Source organism: Cottoperca gobio, chromosome 23, assembly GCF_900634415.1.
Source record: "Cottoperca gobio chromosome 23, fCotGob3.1, whole genome shotgun sequence".
NCBI lineage: Eukaryota > Metazoa > Chordata > Actinopteri > Perciformes > Bovichtidae > Cottoperca > Cottoperca gobio.
In genome coordinates this window covers 6,473,195-6,492,500 of record NC_041377.1, presented here as the reverse complement: position 1 = coordinate 6,492,500, position 19,306 = coordinate 6,473,195, and the positions used below count along the sequence as shown (strand labels likewise).

The window sequence follows — 19,306 nt, the reverse complement described above, 5'->3', positions numbered from 1 at the left end:
AAGAACTCCACTTAAAAGGGCTCTTTTAAATGAAGCTTTTAAAAAGCCTCCAACGCTCTATCAAACAGGAACAATTTATACGGCTGTAACAGCTTCCTCTGGAAAGAAAACACTGCTGCAGACTGCAGAGAGAAGCTGTTACATCACTGCTTTGTGATGTGCAGTGCCTTGTGTATAGTTAATGTGCGATCCTGTTGTACCTACTTTTCATTAGCCTGTTACTGTTAGTGGAGATAATAGCCTCTGCCTCTTTCTAAATGTCTCTTTCCCATGTAAGAGGCCTTTTCATTTCTGAGAGGCTGACGTTAAAATCGGACCTTTGGCGTAGATAAAAATTTGCATTGCAGCATGGAACGGCAATGTTTTAAATGAAGGTTGAAGGGTTTGAGTTTTTCATTAACTTTGGTGTCTGGATCTGGGTAATTAAACCAACGGAATTTGGTTGCAAAAAGCGGAAGAGTTAAATAACGAAGCGAGACAAATAATTCTGTACGAGTATTGACGTGAAAAGCTCACCAGACAGAATAAAAACCCCTCCTCGACCGTATCCCCCCCCCTCCGCCTTCCTTCCACTTTTCCATCCATGCTCTTGTAAATGCCGTTTTAATTGAAATCTGTCAGACGCTGGCTGTGTGTCTCTCTCACTGGTCTGCTCAAACCACAGTGCTATAGGTGCTAAGCCATGAATTTCAATGAGAGCTTTTCTTCAACTGGCTGCATTGAACTCCTTTAAATAAGGACTGTGCCTTTCTAATAACCCTCCCCAATCTCTTCTTCAAACACACTCACACACATCCCTCTCCCTCATTCTTTTGCTTTCTCTTTCTGTATTTCACTCCAACTTCACACGCATCACAGTAGGAGGACTGTGCATTTTAGCATCCACACTGTATGCCATTAGAACTTTCATTTTAAGAATAACTACAGTAACAAACACAAAACCAAGCTTTTGTGTTTGTCATTGTGAGATTTGAAGGGAAACTAGCTGAATTAAAGCACTAAACAAGCAGCGGGCCCTGTTCTTCCAGAGCAAACACAACTAAAGCTTGGTAGTGAATGGTTGTGAAACCTGGAACAAAAATACTGTGTTTACCCTCCGCTTCAGTGAATCCAAAAAGAAAATGTACACGCCCAGAGCAATAACAGAGAGAGGGGACAAGTAGCAAAATCCCCTTTGTGACCGGAAATGTGCTCTTAATTTAGAGGAACAACTAACAACTGCTAGCAAACTGCCTCGACAGTCCTTTCCTTTTATTTACAGTAACTGTGAAGATCAAATGCTACTTAACATTAGTTCAGCAATAATTTGTCTTAAACATGCATTCAATTTGAGGTGGAAAAAGAGACATTTGATCCTCTGTTTTAATATCCTTTTAACAATATTACAACCCAGTGGCTATGTGGAAGATCATCTTTATGAGGAGCTAACCTGAAGTTATAACTGTGTGCATTGGCAAGGAAGCAATAAGCAGGATATAGGAATATAGAAGAGAATGAGAACTGGAGCATTGTTCATAGATATTGTACGGCCATCTTCTGCACTCAATACTCTACACTTGTTGAATCCTCTGCATAGTTTACGTGAGGCCGTACATAGGCACAGCAGCGGTTTGAGTAAAATACTAACATAAGCATCTTTATTATGCCAATATATAGGTGCATACTCAAAAACTACGATTCCCAGGATCCTGCATTCACGGTATTTCCTGCTTGCTTGCGATGTCAGCACGACAAAATAGCATCACTGTGATGGATTAGCTATATCAATGAAGCTCCTGCAAGTTGGTTTTCACAATGTACTGAAATGAACTGATACCAAAGGCGGCCTGGGAGGCAGGAAATATGTCTTAAACTGATGGTGCTTTTTGGGGAAATGGTCAGCAGTCACGTAAAGCATATTTAATTTGGCCGCAAAGCCCAGGTACGGTTCTTTAAATACACAAGCCTTACTTGTGTCCTCTGAGCAACAGCTATGACATCAAAGCAGAAACGTTTACATGGAGGCAAGAGAGCAGGCGAACTAGAGTTCAGTGTGTTATGTTAACAGAGTCCAGCTGCTAACGTTAAAGAGAGGAAAAACTTTTGAGGAACTGTTTGATTCACACAATCCTTGTTAACTGAAATAGTATGACTACAAAGTGTATGCGAGTGTGTGTATCAGACGGGTTCCGGCTGAGGCAGATGTTAGTTTCCTGTAAAAGGCTGGGAAAAGAGGAGACAGGAGGACGTTTACTTCATGCGTATATGTGTGTGGTTTAATTCCAACAGTCCACTCCCCATGTTTCCTTTGTTTGCTACTGAGCAGCAGCTTCACACCAGGTCATCTCCACGCCCTCGTAATAAACATTTCCACTGACCACAAACAAACTCTGGCCTAAAAGTATAGCGGAGGTAGCTTTTGGGGGGGCGGGGGGAGCAGAACAGAGGATTAAAACGTGGATTCCACCTTCCGCTTGCAGGTAAATAACTCATATTTACCTCAAAGAGAGAGAGATTGCTGAGTTATTAGAGCTTGAAGTTAAAATCACATGCTGGAATAATATTTAAACAAAGTATTTATAAAATGAAGGAAGAGCGGGTGTTTGGGAAGGAAAGCATTAGTCACTTTCAGCACCCCCACCATGCTCTGATGACCCAGTGTGTATGAGTGTGCGTGTGGGTGTGTGGACAGGGGGGGGGGGGGGGGGGGGGATCGGCCTAGAACGGACCGTCGTTGTTTCGAGCAGAGTTCACGTCGAAGTAAACACCTTCAGCTTCACAGCGTTCAAACAGAATTCAGACAGATGCTTGGTACGGTTTGACACACTCACACGCAACAACAATTAAACATGTAACAGACACAAACAGAGACCACTCCACTTCAAGGTTTCACTCGGTGCTGAGAGACCCGGGACAGGACAAACATTAAAGGATAAAACCAGCTCCATTCAGGGTCTTAGCTCATTTATTGCAGTCTCAGAGAAGATCTACTTTATTGATCCCATTTAGGATAATTGAACACTTTGCAATGTATTTTGTGTCCAATTCAGATTGTTTTGAAGATGACCTTGCATGTTCAAGTGGCGTACGTGTTTGGTTACCCCTTTAGTCCGCAGCAAGACATTGTCAGAGTTTTCAGCATGGAATATTCATGGAAGGTAGAAGATGATTCTGACTTTGGTGAAATAAAGTGTTACCAAACAATCAAAAGATTGAAGAACCACTGCCCCAGAGCCATTGCACAGAACAGTATATCTGTACATCATCTGCTCTATTCCTTATTCACCAACTGACTGTGTGTCTAGATGAGAAATAAACAAACCGCGTTTTTACCGAGTGCATGACAATTAAAAAGGTGGCTACATGAGAAGACTGGTGGTACCAAACCAGAGCTCGTGGGCAAGTACTATTCTGACCACCAAAACAACCTTCTATCATTCCTACTGTACTAGACTCTTTTATTAAGTCAAACTCTAAACTTATAACCTTATGCTTTGGTCAAACGTTTACCTGTGGGGCTTTTACATTGTTAAAACAGAATAATACAGATGAAAGAAGTGCTTCTACACACATTAGGGTTTCTTAAATATCCACTGGTGAGGATTTACAGTATTTTACAGACACACTGAGGTCTAAGTGTTTAGGCGTATGACAGGTGTAGTGTTTCTGGCTTTTGATGATGTTTGTAATTGATGATGATAACAGCCAGGTAGACAGAGCTCCCTGTACTTAAGAGTTCCCACATGCCCCTGGGCCGTCATTTAAAAGCTCCCTGTACCTCCAATTTCCTGCTTTGGTTTGTTTAAAGTGAGAATTCCTCCTTCATGAAGCATGTGCATGTTGGTGAGTGTGTGAGGTTTTGTGCATGAATGCATGTCTATGAATCTGTGTCTCTCGGTGTGTGTGTGTGTGTGTGCGTGTGTGTGTGTGTGTGTGAGGACGGCAGCAGCCTCAGCCTCAGTCTGCTTCCTCTCCTCACACAACTCCAAATAAACGCATGCAGCTTCCATTGGTCCACTCCACTTTGTTTGTCTCTCGGTGTTTATTTTTCTCTTTCTCTCCCCCAACATTTACAACTCCCCCATCCCATGCTCCCACAATCCATTGCTCTCTTTGCCTTCCTCTCTCTCTCAACACATAGCACACTGTATAAATATAACTTTGTGGGAGCTATGTCATAATTTCAAATAATGGCAACACTTTACTTTAAGTCCCCTCCCCATTTAATTTAGCACTCACAAGCAACACATGAAACACACTATAATGTAGTTGTAAGCAGTATTTGTAAATAACTATAAGTCCTCCTGTGGGCACCGTTAAATGGAGGACAGATGATGAATGACAACATAGTAGTAAATAATAAATAATATAAAATGTCTTAATAGGAGACATGATTCTTGACAGATTATGTATATTAATAAACACTTTTAAATAGCTGTGTATCTGCTTACATTGTGGTATGTTATGAACCTTTAGTAAATGTGTATTAACTGCATATAAATGCTATTTAGACTTTTCTTTATAGATTTAGTAAGTAAAGTGTTACTAGGATACCAATGCCAAACATTCTTTGGTCCCAGCGCCTCAACGCTGACGATTTGCTGCTTTGTCTTTCATATCTTTGGTTTCTGGACTGTTAGTAACATCTTGGGCTTTTTAAAACTGTGATTTTAAGTATTTTTTAAATAATTGATTCATCAGGAATAAAACTCCAATTAATTAATCCAAATAATGAAAGTAATTGTTATTTTCAGCCTTAAGGTTGTACAAGATGTAACAGCTGTTCCACTGCACTACATTGTGCCCTGCATGTTGGAGCACCATAGCATCGGCCCATAGCCTCCCCGTTAATTGTAATCCCTACCATCATGTATAGCCTTCCAGAGCTGCAGACGGGTTCATAAATCTCACACTTTCTCCACCCGGCACTGTGCTTATACCCACGTGGCTCAGCAGCCGCCTTTTTCTAACTGTGAGGTCAAAACTTGAACATAAGGGCATCTAAAAAAAAAATGTACTTCAAAATAAAACAAAGTAACATTTCTCACAGTATTAGGCTTCTTTCTCAATTGTTTTCTGATCAAAATGGTTTCTTGTTCTTGCCCACAGTCCACTCTTAAGAATCGCCTCGTCAACGTGTTCCACAGTTCACAGAGACTCCTGCGACCAAACATTCTCTTGTAGCGCCAGGCATGGCGTCCACGGGAGATGGTGTTTAAAATTCCCAACTTACTGCCAACTTCAACTTTGCCAGGAATTTTGGTGTTGAGCTCATAGAAGAATTTACAAGCGTATTGTTTTCACTCTACTTTGGCGGGGACTACATTGACTACAATTAATAAATCAGACATGGAGAAAGCTCGGAGGCATCAATTTCATATTTAATACTGTAACTAATCAAACTCTGCACTCTTGCTGCAGATCACACACACCTACACTACAATTGTTGATGGCACAATCTCAGCACACATCCTTTTTCAAGGGCAGCAGGTAACCCAAAACGTTCATCGACGAGCCAGATCCTCCATTTTAGAGATTCCCAAATTTCCCAAACTGGAAATGAGCTTCTCCATTCTACGTGCACGTTGCCGTTGGGCCTGTGAGCCATACTTGACTCGTGTGGTCATAGCCCTCCCACATCATGACAGATCAGGAACATTTGCTGTGGGAGCTGTTTCCCAACTTGAGATGGGGAGCTAGCGGGCCAAAGTCAAGTTCTCGCCTGGATGTGCTTTAGACAGAGCTGTGAAGCACAACAGAGTGGAAACACACCATAATGGAACAAACAATTGTTGCTAGGCTTTATTATCCTCCAGGCGAGTGTCAGGGAGAAAGAAATGAGCCGTGAGCAGACACTTACCACATGCAAAGCAACAATCTAACACAAACTGTCTCTCCTTCGCACACGCACACACTGCCCTGTGCTTACATACACACAAACACACATCATTTGTATCTACCTGCACTTATGGTAAAGTTGGCACGTGAAGGTGAGATTAACAGCAGACGATCTCTGGGGATCAATAAAGGCTTATCTCATATTTCCTGCTAAACTTCTTGAGCAGACTGGCTGTCACTTGCCAGGATGCACATCATCACATACAAGCCAATTAAAAGCCCCGTTGTATGTAGAGCTTTGCTTTGCTTTTATACATAAAGTAAACCATGGATCAAAAGTGTACCCTGAACCCAACCAAAATCACCAATAACCCTCAAACGTACAGATTCATATTGATCATTTGATCATTATGGTCAATTTCCAAAAAACGTTTTGGTTGAAGATTCATCTAAATTAGATGATCTGAGGTAAAGTGCTCAGATCCTTAACTTAAGTATAGGTACCAATACTACAATGTAAAAAACTCCTTTACAAGTAAATCCCACTATATACACACATATACACAGTATATATATATAAAAGAACAAGAACAGATAGAGCCGCACCAGAGAAAGAAAGATGCGCAAATATGTTCTCATTGTTTTACTTTTCTCCCAGCCTTCTTATTACACCACGTTTATAATGCGTCAGCTTAACATTGTACAGTATGTGAATACCTGTATGTTGTCAGATCGAATGTGAGATATCCTTATATGGTTTAAGGTGAAACCTTTGGAAGATGAAATAAATAGAGGGAATAAAAAGAGATGAAGAAGGGAGAGAAGTGGGCCATGGTAGGGGAAGATGGAAAAACATGTGCGAGGAGATTCCTGTGGGACACCGTGATGCTGCTGCTATTCCTGTGCAGGATGAAGGAGAGGAGACAAGTGTCTGATTGAGGATTTCTGTACGGGGTGGGGGGGGGGGCTGTGTGGTGGTGGTTAAATGCTCAGAACAGCCTGCCAGAGCGGCGCAACCGGAGTATACCACAAGCATCTTCACTGCGTGCTTACAGAGAACATCCCTCTGACAGGAGCAGGAATTACACATATTGACACAGTAACTGCTTTGATGTACAAAATATATATATTATTTTGTACAATTAATTGGATAAACACAAATATATGGTTTATTAAAATATGTTTAGCCCTTTTTAAAGCATAAGGAATTTAAAAGATCCTTTTTTATTATTGCTAAAAAGTGGAAATTAGTCGGTACAATTTGGTAATTAAATTAGCTTCTTTGTTGTGCAGCTTTGCTAACCCCCCATACAAAGTGAGAACTCTCAATGGCTGTCACCTTAATTCTATCCCAAATCCCTCGGAAATAGTTTTGAAGGAGAGGAAAAGAGAGAGTGCAAAAGGGAGATGTATTCACATGCTGGTTTGTGGGGTTTCCAGTGAGCAAACACACTTCTATTTCTGCATCCCTTTTACCTCTGAATGTGTCCACACAGAATCCTCTAACATCCTGACACTGGCTCCTAACACACCTTCACACTGAGCACACCGACACTGTGAGCCGCACCAGGGAGAAGAAGGAGAGGATAAGGGAGAAGTCACTCTTTAGCAGCCTCTTCCTGTATTTGATCTCTCTCTCCTCCCCCTCAGTCTTCATCCCTCAACACATTCCTCCTATGTTTCTTTTTGTGCCTTTGCAAAGATGACAGATGTCTGTCCTCTCATCTGTGTTTGAACTTCCCTGCCACACTGTCCCCATTCACAGTCGCATGCATGTGGGCATTGTGTTTAGAGAATGTGTTTGTGGGTGTAGAGGGGAGGAGACGGCAACCCCGCCTCAGCTCGGGATCACTGCTCCTTCAGCACCCCTCGCTGCTGCAGAATGAGCCCATAAATTAAATGTGACAGGCGTAATGGGTCAGGGATGTAAGGGGTAGTGGGGTCAAACGATTTTTAAGAAATCAAATGCCCATGTGGGTGTGGAGGGCAACTGACCTAGGAGGCAATGAGTTGACAGCAGAGAGCAGGGACGTAAATGAGGGGAGATCCATTTCAAGACTGAAGCAGCTTCATAATGTTCAAAAGGATCAACGTGGAAGTGATCAAACCATTGAACAGTCCCCTGGACAATATCACATGAATCTTTTCAAAGTTTACTGAAGGGATTTCCTTTTTAATTCCAAATCCAAATTAGAGAAAAGGGTTGGGTCTGGAGCAGGCTGGTTTCAACGCTTTAGCATGCCAACATGATCGACAGTGCTGACATGCTGCTCTTTAGCAGGGGTAATGTTTATTATGTTCAACATCTTAGTTTAGCATGTTAGCTAGGACTCAATGGGAATGTCATTAGTTTTGCATTTGGTCATAAATTACTCATTTAAATTTAGACCTGATAACAGCACTACATATCTGTATGCGTATGAGTGGGACATCAACGTCTGAACCCAATTTCATGGCAATCCATGAAATATTTGAATACTAAACCAGTCAGGCGATCAAGAAGCCATTAGGACTCATTCATCCATTTATATCTGCACCTAAAATCATGGTAATCCATTCGACGGTTGCTGAGATATGTCCTCATAATGTTATCATAATCAGAAATCATAACTCTTCAGGGTTCCAATAAGCATGGATGCATCACTAAACGGAGGGTCGGCGGTTCGATCCCCGGCCCCTGCTGTCAACATGTCCAAGTGTCCTCGGGCAAGATAATAAACCCCAAATTGCTCCCGATGGCCAACGGTGTGTGAGTGTGTGCGTGTGAATGTTTATCCCTACTGAAGAGCATGTGGCACCTTGTATGGTAGCCTCTGCCTCTTTATGAATGTGTGTGAATGCTGACATGTGCTGTAAAGCGCTTTGAGTGTTTGCAAAGATTGGAAAAGCTCTCTCACAGTACTGTCTGTCTCTGTTCCAGTCTTACCATCAGAGCGGTGGATGCAGGTATGCTGGTTGTCGCTGAGGAAGAAGCCCTCTGTGCACTGACACTCGTAGCTCCCCATGGTGTTGACACACACTTGCTGGCATCCACCGTTGTTGTCCGCACACTCGTCGACATCTGTTAGGATGGAGAGACACAGAGGGAGAGATAAAGTCAGCCAAGGAAGCACAGTGGAATAGCAGCAAATTAGGCTTCATAAACAAACATGTGTCAATTAAAGTTTATGTGCCGGAAAATGTTCGATGAAAGGGATGACACCGGAGTCAGGAATGTGAGGGCTACGCGTGCATACACAGACACACACACGCACACACAGAGGGCAGACAGGGTGTCCTACCAGGCGTCTCATACTGGTACCATGGGTGGCTGAATCAAACTCCGGGCACTAGGTGGTAACAGGGGTCTGATAATGTGTGCATCTACACTATTTTCACATACTGTTGCACAAGTGTGTTTATAGGGCCCCACTGTGCCGCTGAAAGGCCAGTAAATTTCCAATGGGGCATTTTGATGGGGCTCAAGTGAACTGCGAACATGTAACACCCTCGACTGACTTTTTAAACAGGGATCAAACAGGAGTGTGCGTTGTGTGCGTGTGTGTGTGTGCGTGTGTGTGTGTGTGTGTGTATAAACCCAGTTCCTGACTGGGATAACTTTCCATTGTGTTTAGTCTGAGGTTCTGAGGTTGACCTAGCAGACAGTGCAGACAGGTTACACAAACATACCCATACTGTGAAGAATGAAGAAACGACATACAGAAAGACAAAGAGACAAATAGCCTCTCTGAGAGTATTTATAACTTGGCTTTGATCGTGCTGAACCTTATGTCCAGCCTTGTTTGTCTAGCTGAGACGCTTTTATCTAACCATGACCATCAAACCAGGACATAATGTCTTGGGTCTTCTCAGCTCCTGAGACATTTCATTTGTAGCTTTACCTGGACACTCACTTGTCTACTTGTAAAACCCTTAGGGAGTGAAGGGAACCTTTAAGAGTTAACAGTGTGTGGAGAGAGACAGTGTGTTTACTATCATGTTAACCCTGGTGGAAGAGAAGAAGAGGAGGAGGAGGGCAGGAGAGGGGAGAAATACTAGTCTTTTGCTCCTAATCTACCCTCAGTTGTCAATGTTAAACACACTTTTCCTTCTTGCCTCACGCTGCTTGGAGAGCCAGTAATACAGATGGAGCATCCGCAGGAGAGCACGCCACACTACACCACATACACTATTATTTTGTCAACATGTTCATCTTTTCTCGTCTATCTGTTTTATGAAGCGGCCCCTACATGGATTTAAGGAGAAAGGAGATCAGCTCTAAGCACTGATGCTCCTCCAGGTTAAAGAGCTCTACACTGAACTATTTCAAAGGGCAAAAGAAGAGTGGTTGTGCACAGTGCAGAGATAAACAGATACTGCTGTAGTTACTGTATATAGCTGTTGCCAACAATTGGCAACTGCTCACTCTACCGGTAACTACAGAGCTTCCCACAAATCCATTCAAAGTGCCCCATCATCTCCGCCATCATTTTCACTGAATGTACGCTGGATGGTGCATGAATGAGAAAGCAATTAAATTTGAAGCTGACTTCATTCTGTCCTGGACTCATACACCCATAAACCTCCAGTTCCTGTGTAAATATACTGCAGTATTAGTGCTGCACAACTCCATGTGTCCTCGCTGAACTCTGAGCTTTGTTTTTATTTCACTTCCTAACACTGTTTTAAGCAAATGTCATGGTTTAAACAGATGTCATTAATATGACTGATGCATTGAATTTTCAGGCTGGAGGAAAAGAGAGAGTGATGAAGAGAGAGAGAGAGAGAGAGAGAGAGAGAGAGAGAGAGAGAGAGAGAGAGGAGAGAGAGTGATGAAGAGAGAGAGTGATGAAGAGAGAGAAAGAGAGAGAGACAGACAGACAGACAGACAGAGAGACACAGAGAGAGAGAGTGAGACAGAGAGACAGAGAGACAGAGAGAGAGAGAGAGAGACAGAGAGAGACAGAGCGAGACAGAGCGAGAGAGAGGGAGACAGAGAGAGACAGAGACAGAGAGAGACAAGAGAAGAGAGAGAGATACAGAGAGAGAGAGAGAGAGAGAGAGAGAGAGAGAGAGAAGGAGAGAGAGAGAGAGAGAGAGAGTCCAATTGATCTCTTCCAACATTTCTGCATAAAATGTAGAAATGGCCACAGGCCATTTTGGAAGTTTTGTTTGATTGTGCTTGTGTAAACTTGCGTAAAATTTTGTTTAGACACAACGAGGATGTGCTTGACATTGGTTATGTGTGTGTGTGTGTGTAGGAGCATAGTGAGGCTGGAGGGAAGTGAAGAAAAGAAGGGAGGGGAGAGAGAGGGGGGTGTAGAGTGAGGGTGGGTAGGCTCGAGGGGAGACTTGTGAGTGAAGATGCAAACAAGTGAAAAATGACATTCATTTAGGAGAAGTTCATGTAAAGACTTCTAGAAATGTTAATCATGAGGGAAACCACATTGAAAGTGTGGGTTTGGTGGTTGCAACTGTTCTTCCTGTCCGTACTGGCTGTCCAGTGATCCCTATGATTATAATGTAAGAGATGGGGGACATGGTCCTTATTCTTAAATTTAGCTGATATGAGGCAATTCAAGACGATATCTTCCAAAGTTAAATTATTTTTAGTATAAGTTTTATTCCGAGACTGTGTCCCTGTTGAGCTGCAGTGCAGGGATAGAAACATAAAGAGGGAATTGTGACCTTAAAAGACTGTAACTTTGGAAAACAGCCACTTCATCTGTGTAACCCAGAGAGCTGACGCTTCAAATTAACTTAAGATAAAGTTTGAATACAACTTTTGCGCAGAAGGTTGACTGTGGATGTTGTCCCTTATCTTACATTAGGAGGGTCATGATCATTATGAACAAGAGGAATTACTACAGTGAGAAAAATGTTTCAAGATTGTGAAACTATCCTTTCATTTGCTAAACTTTTGGGTCTCTTATTTTTAAATAAATGAAGTGGCTTTCATGAATGTGTATCGGATAGCACCATGTGGGCTTTTTAAACTTTGCCTCAGTTTATCTGCCCCTTCCCTCCCCTTCCGTCTTGTCTCCCACCTCCTGTCGGTTACATGTTGGACCTCTCTGTGACACGCTGCGGTCGCTGACTCCCGCTGTGTAGCCACCTCTCAGATCTCGCCGTGGAATGAAAAGGACGCGTCGGAAGGAAAATAAACTCACGTAAGCGCGCCAGACATTCACAGAGGGCACCGAACGATCGACACATTGAGCCCAGCTGTGTCCATGCCAAAAGCAAATAAATAAAGTCAAAATTCAAAAGGAAGAAAGGAACCAAACAGGACTGCTCTTTAATCAGAGTACAATTAGGCAATCTTAAATCAATTAGTGCCCTAACTTGTTGACACAGTGCATCTGGGACATGATGGAGTGACTTCCTGGAGACACAAAAGTGATTTATTCTTTTCTTTCAACACATTTTCTAAAGTGTAGTTTGTCATCCAAGGCTCATTCAGAACACCACAAGGTTCTGAGGTTTCAGAAAATCATGCTTTGGGTCTATTAAAAGCCACAAAGTCTTTATTGTTTTTCACAGGCAGGCCCAGAGCGTGTGAGAAAAATGAGGAATAAATTGAGTGTGAACTTTGACGGAGAAACAAACAAGTTGGACACAAATGTTTCAAATGGAGATGGTGCACTTTGACGCTGCAGTTTACTCCAAGTACATTTAAGAGCGTCAATCTGAAGGGTTAACTTACACCGACGCTCATTTCCTCTCCAACTGTGTTTAGCTCTGCTGCTGTCAAACTTAGGGACTTGAACCCAGAAGCTCACTACAACAAATGTCTTCTGAGGAATATAACATTATATGATTAATGAGTCACAAAGCAGAACGGTCACAGTTAGCGGGTCATTAATTTCTACCAGTCATGGAAGACATATGATTTTAATTAACAGCATCTTTGAACTCATCGCAGCTGATTCAGGCCACGGCGCTAACGTGCGATGTTATGACAGCTCGTCATACCAGAGATGAGACACTCTGTGTCTCTGTATGTACACAGACTGACAGTATTAATTGAGTGTATGAATGCATAAATGGGATGAGAGAGGGAGCGTGTGCGTTCGTGTGCCCTCATTCATACAGTAAATCTCCTGCTGAATGAGACACTTCAGAGTGAGACATTGTTGACGAGCAGCGTGAAGACCAAGGTTGGAGCTGCGGTTTGACAACAGGCCGACATGTCAGTCTCAAAGTTCTGTTTATACGGTTACCATGCATCACAGGGCACGATTTGTCTCTATAGTTAGTGATGACAGTAAACATAAAGCATCAGAGGCTGGTGATGATATGGTATCCATGAGTCAATACACAGGAACGCATTACCCAATCTGCAGTGTTGTACTGTACATATCCTTTCAAAGTGGGCTAAATATAGAGCCTACATAACACGCATCATACCTGTAGTTTAACCTAATAATCCCAGCAATCCTATTATATATATTCTTTAATTGACAGGGTTTGAAAACTGAAGCATTGTGTTCCAATGTTCCAAGAGTACAAAAACAAACAGCTGGCATCAGAGTACGCAGCATGATACAGGATCCTATTAAAACTATGAGTCATCTCAACAACACCTTTGCTTACAAACACGCTGGTTTTGTCTGGTGCACTTCAGGAAGCAATTTTCTTCTTAACTTAACACACAGCAAACTGAGACCATGCAATACAATTACAATACTAATCAAATAATATCGTTATATTCCACCATATAAAATCCCTTGATTTGCTTATGGTAGTTTTTAACAGCTGATCTAGAAAAATGGCTAGTGTCTTAAACTCATTATGAACAGTGATAACATTGTGTCTGTTCTATTGCAAAATACACAAACAAAGGCTTCTTCAAAACCAAACCAAATATATTTGCTTTGAATGAATCTTGATCTCCCTTTGCTCCTATACAATCACAGCCGCATTTATTATCTAGAAGACAATATGACTTGTCTAAAAGGAAGGCTCTCAGTTCTGATGTCGTATTATCTTGCATCACTTTTGGACGTGTTGGCAATCAACCAGCTTGCCAACACTTGCCAAAGCTTGTGACAGATTTAGGAGAAAATCTGTCAGAGTATCAGACGTAGTCTAGACCAATCACTAAGTCCAAATTGAGATCATCAACAACTTTATTAACATCCAAAAACTATCCATCAAGTTTTCTCCTCTGAGCCCTGCATGCTGCCTGAACATTCAAAGATGCTGCTGTGCAAACATCATAGTGTTGCATGAGGAAAAGCAGGATGCTTCGTTCGCACAGTGCACAGAAGACAATTGTATTAATCATTTGCTGTTTACAGCTTCAGCAAGTCTAAGGCCTCCAGCTGCTGACGGTACCATGAAACATTATTGGCATACTGTAAGTTTGGTACTTCTCTTTGAGTAGTTCCATTTGCTGATACTTTACACGTGTACTCTGCTACATTTCAGATGGAAATACTGTACGTTTTACTCAAAGTAAAGATACAATACACATCATGACACAGGGGTTAAGATTCAATATATTGCAATACTGTAAGCAGGGCGATGTACAGTAAAGGAAATAAGTATTTGATCCCTTGCCGATTTTGTAAGTTTGCCCACTTATAAAGAAATTAACAGTCTATACATTTAATGGTAGGTGTATTTTAACTGTGAGAGACAGAATATCAAAAAGAAAATCCAGAAATCTACATCATATAAAAGATATAAATTGATTTGCATTTAATGATGTGAAATAAGTATTTGATCCCCAACAAGAATTCTGGCTCCGACAGACCGGTTAGATGAGTCATTTCGCTTTAAGACAGTACTCCTAATATCAATCTGTATAAAGACACCTGTCCACAGAATCAATCAATCAGAATCCAACCTCTCCACCATGAACAAGACCAAAGACCTGCACAAGGCTGAAATGGGCTACAAGACCATCAGCAAGCAGCTGGTGAGAAGGAGAAAACTCGTCAACTGAGGATTAATAAGGTCTATCTGACAAATTGGACACATTTGAGGTCTATGTCTCAAACGGCTTTAAAGTTAACAGGGTCTATCTGCCTCACTCATTTATGCAGATTTTGTATATATTTGCTGAGTCAGTGAGATCTACAAAGGTCTATCTCCACATATTCAAGCATAATTTTAGTATCACAAAGGTCTATCTGCTGACGACCAATAGCAGAGCGGGAAATGAATCACGTGATCATTTTAAGCACAGGAATAACTTATTCAAAACGTTTTGCTGCCAACTGTTCTATATGTATGTAATCTAGTAGATAGTAGTTCAAGTTAAGATCATTAGTAGTTTAATAAAAAGTCTTAAAAATTCAGTTTTATTAGCAAATATAATTTTTCACTTTTAAGTTTCCTGCCACGTGGAACTTGTGTAAACATTTTTAGAGCTTAAAATGAAGCTAAGTTGCATAAAATTTTCGGGTGGGGAAATGTTAGATGGACCTTTGGAACCACAAAGGCCTATCTGCAAAATTAGTTTAGTTTCTACCCATAATGCACTGCATTGGATGGCCCAAATAGTCTTAATTTCACTACCTAGTGTGTAGCATGTGATATGTCAGAATTGGTTGGAATTGGTTTTATAGTGTCCACGTTATGAACTGTTGAATTTTCAAATGCGTTTTTCTCAAAACTCGCCAAAGTGCAGATCGACCTTGTTAACCCTCAGTTGACGAACTGTTGGTGCAATTAATCGAAAATGGAAGAAACACAAAATGACCATCATTCACCCTCGGTCAGGGGCTCCACGCAAGATCTCGCCTAGTGGGGTATCGATGATCATGAGAACGATGTGGGATCAGCCAAGAACTACACGGGAGGAACTTGTTAATGATCTCAAGGCAGCTGGGACCACAGTCACCAAGAAAACTATTGGTAACACACTACGCCGTAATGGATTAAAATCCTGCAGCGCCCGCCAGGTCCCCCTGCTCCAGAAGGCACAAGTACAGGCCCGTCTGAAGCTTCCAATGAACATCTGAATGATGCAGAGAAGGCTTGGGAGAAGGTGATGTGGTCAGATGAGACCAACATTGAGATCTTTGGCATCAACTCGACACGCCGTGTTTGGAGGAAGAGAAATGCTGACTATAACCTCAAGAACACCATCCTCACCGTCAAGCATGGAGGTAGAAACATTATGCTTTGGGGATATTTCTCTGCTAAGGGGACAGGACGACTTCACCGCATCGAGAGGAGGATGGATGGGGCCATGTACCGTAACATCTTGGCCGATAACCTCCTTTCCTCAGCCAGAACACTGAAAATGGGTCATGGATGGGTCTTCCAGCACGACAATGACCCTAAACAGGCAACAAAGGAGTGGCTAAAGAAGAAGCACATTGAGGTCATGGAGTGGAATAGAAGTTCTGTGGAGGGAGCTGAAGCTTCGAGTTGCCAAACATCAGCCTCGAAACCTGAAGGATTTGGAGAGGATCTGCACAGAGGAGTGGACCTTAATCTCTCCTGAGATTGTGCGCAAACCTGGTGACTACAAGAAACGTCTGACCTCTGTGCTGGCCAACAAGTGTTTCTCCACCAAGTGCTAAGTCATGTTTTGCAAGGGGATCAAATACTTATTTCACACCATTAAATGCAAATCAATTTAAATTTCTCACTGTTAAAATACACCTACCATTAAAATGATAGACTGTTCATTTCTTTATAATAATCAGCAAGGGATCAAATACTTATTTCCTTCACTGTATATTGCAATTTCTTTTGTCTAAGTGTAGTAAAACTGTCATAGTATAAAGAACACACCACCCCATCATGCAATCAGACCACACTGACTCCTCTGCTACCTCTGTTACCTCATGAGGGTTGAATGTCTAGTCAGTGATCTGTCTGACAAATACATTTAAAATGTGATGGGAGAGAAGAAGAAAAAGGAAAGGACACCAGACAGCAATTAGGGTAATTAGATGAAAGTTAGTACGAGGTCAGCAGACAGACAGAAGAGTGTAACAGAGCAGAGGAAGAAAAGGAGAGAGAAAGACAGAAAAAGACAAATACTGAGAGGAGATGGAAAAATAGGCAGAGCATGACAGGCAGGGAGACCGTAAAAGCAAAGAGAGAGAGAGAGAGAGAGAGAGAGAGAGAGGAGAGAGAGAGAGAGAGAGAGAGAGAGAGAGAGAGAGAGAGAGAGAGAGAGAGAGAGAGAGAGAGAGAGAGAGAGAGAGAGAGAGAGAAGATGATACAGTAATAGAGAGAGGGGGGCAGTGAGGTAGTGTCTCCTCCATCAGTCTGGAAAAAGAAAGGGGAAGAGGACATTTCTACCTCCTTTATTAAAACCTATGCCTATTTCCTACCATGTACTAGTTACAGCACTATACATCGCAGTTTAAAAAAAGGAGAGGAAACAAAAGAGCAGAGGAGACAGGAGAGGAAGTGAATGAAATAAAGAAGCAAGAATATGTGGCAGCTAATGAGAATGAAAGTGAAGGAAAGAAAGAAAGAAAGAAGGACATAATGGAAGGAAAGGACGAAGGGAGGGATATTGGAACAAGAAAAAAGTGAGACAAAGAAGGAGAGGAGAGGAATGGAGGAAAGAAAAGAATGAATGGATGAAAGGGTAAAAGAAAATGGGAAGAAAAGAAGAAACAGAGGAGACAAAAAAAGGAGGAAATGAAATTTAAAATAAGGGGATAATAAATACATGATGGCGAAATGGGAGTCCAACAAAGAAACAAAAGAAAGGATACATAGCATGTACTGCCTTTGGTTGTGACACCAAGCTTGTGTCTGATTTTACGCTTTGCTGCCTTGTTTGAACTTACTTACCCTGTTTTAATTATCAGAGGTTGTTTAAGGCTGCATCCAGAGAACATCCAATAAAGCAAGTCTCTGGGTTAAAATCAGACGCGGGCTGGCTTCCTCTCGCCGGGCCGTAAAGAGCAGGTGATGGCAGTTCTCACATGACTCGTTGGTTGGTATCGTTTGAATTAGCGGCACAAACATGTGCGGTGAAATCCCACTAACCTTACGCCACTTCTCTTTAGTAAACCACAACACATAGAACGACATAGCAGCTAACCAGTGAGCTATCGGCTGTAGACAGTCAGGGCCCATTTACAGACTAACAGGCAGTAAATAAACAACACATAACACTGTCATACACAATTATACAGTCAATGTCTCTCAAACCCACTGCTCCAACATGGAATACTGGCAAATGTCTGTTTCTTTAACAACCGGATACATTTTTATAGTCGTTTAATTTCCATCATGTGTCTCAGTATGATCACATTTTACACACCAGCTTCATTGTGTGAGATTCTGGATACTGAGGCAACCATAGCTAAAGCTCTTGTGAGAATGCTTTTAACTGCAGTGCCTTTATTGACCACTAGATGTTGTCTTAAAGAAAACAATATATTATGTTTATTATGCCCTGCAGTGAGCAGACGTGCCAATATTTATTTTAAATTATTACTGGCCTACATTGTTTGATGGAGTTTTGTAGAAATGGACTGCGTTTATATACTTTTGTTGTTTGCCTTTTCAATGATAAAAACTGCCACTGTAAACACTTATTTAAATTCTTCCAATGAATCTGTGTCTGCATCTCGCCGTCTTGAGACGTGAGCGTTACAGTACAAGTTTTGCTCTTGGTGTTACATCCCTCCATCGCAGACAGTGTCCAGGGAAACACAAAAAGAGAATTTGGAACTAAAAAGACTATAACTTTGGAAGATGCCTACTTGACTTGTCTGTCCAACTGCAGAAGCTTTATAGATATTTAATAGTGTTTTCATGTAACATCTTTGGCCCTTGTTTGTGTATGGAGGAACATTTGAATTCTGATGTCAGGGCGTCTTTAACTCTGCTTTATATCAGCTGTCTGATAGTCATCCCTGTGAGGGGAATCCACAACTCAGCAGCTACTCTGCACGGCTGGCTGCTGCTTTTAGCGCTCAATCTTCACTTACTCTCTCCAAAGGCTCAAAGAATGAGCTACAACACTTACAAATGCCAAAACATATCCCACCAAAGACACATCCATAACTACATGTTTTTTATGTTCCTGATTGTATTTCGCTCTCGTCAGTCAGCAGTGGAGGACTGACGGGATGAAATGTGTTTGAGCACATCCGTGCAGAACTACGTGTTGCACAGGGCAGAAAAAAACATTACTCTGACTGACACTAAGTCAATAACGCAGCACTGGGGCTAAATGGGCTGGATCCGTCTGTAATAAAGCACAGCCAGATATCTCTGTAGGAGAACTCTTTAACCCCGAACGCCCTCCCAACAGTTCAGAGAAACAAGCACAAAACAACACAGATAATGGAAACCCTCCAAACGATGACAGAAGGACTCTCCGGATAAAGGCAAGCTGAGCCAGGCAGGCTTACAGGGACACACACACACACACACACAGGAACATCCACGCACCCTAAAGCATACTCTCTTAAGCACAGACCGACAGACATATCTATTCACAATCATACACTGTATCAGATGGATGCATAGACACACAAACACACACACACACACACACACACACACCGAGGAT

The 19,306-nt window shown here is 42.0% G+C and overlaps 1 protein-coding gene across 1 annotated transcript in view; it reads right to left on the bottom strand.

Annotated features, from left to right (window-relative positions):
• scube1 (signal peptide, CUB domain, EGF-like 1) overlaps positions 1-19,306 on the bottom strand; it is an 84,446-nt gene that overhangs the window by 45,367 nt on the left and 19,773 nt on the right. Inside the window, 1 exon segment of the mRNA XM_029462164.1 lies at positions 8,744-8,878. Coding sequence (XP_029318024.1) covers positions 8,744-8,878 — 135 coding nt within the window.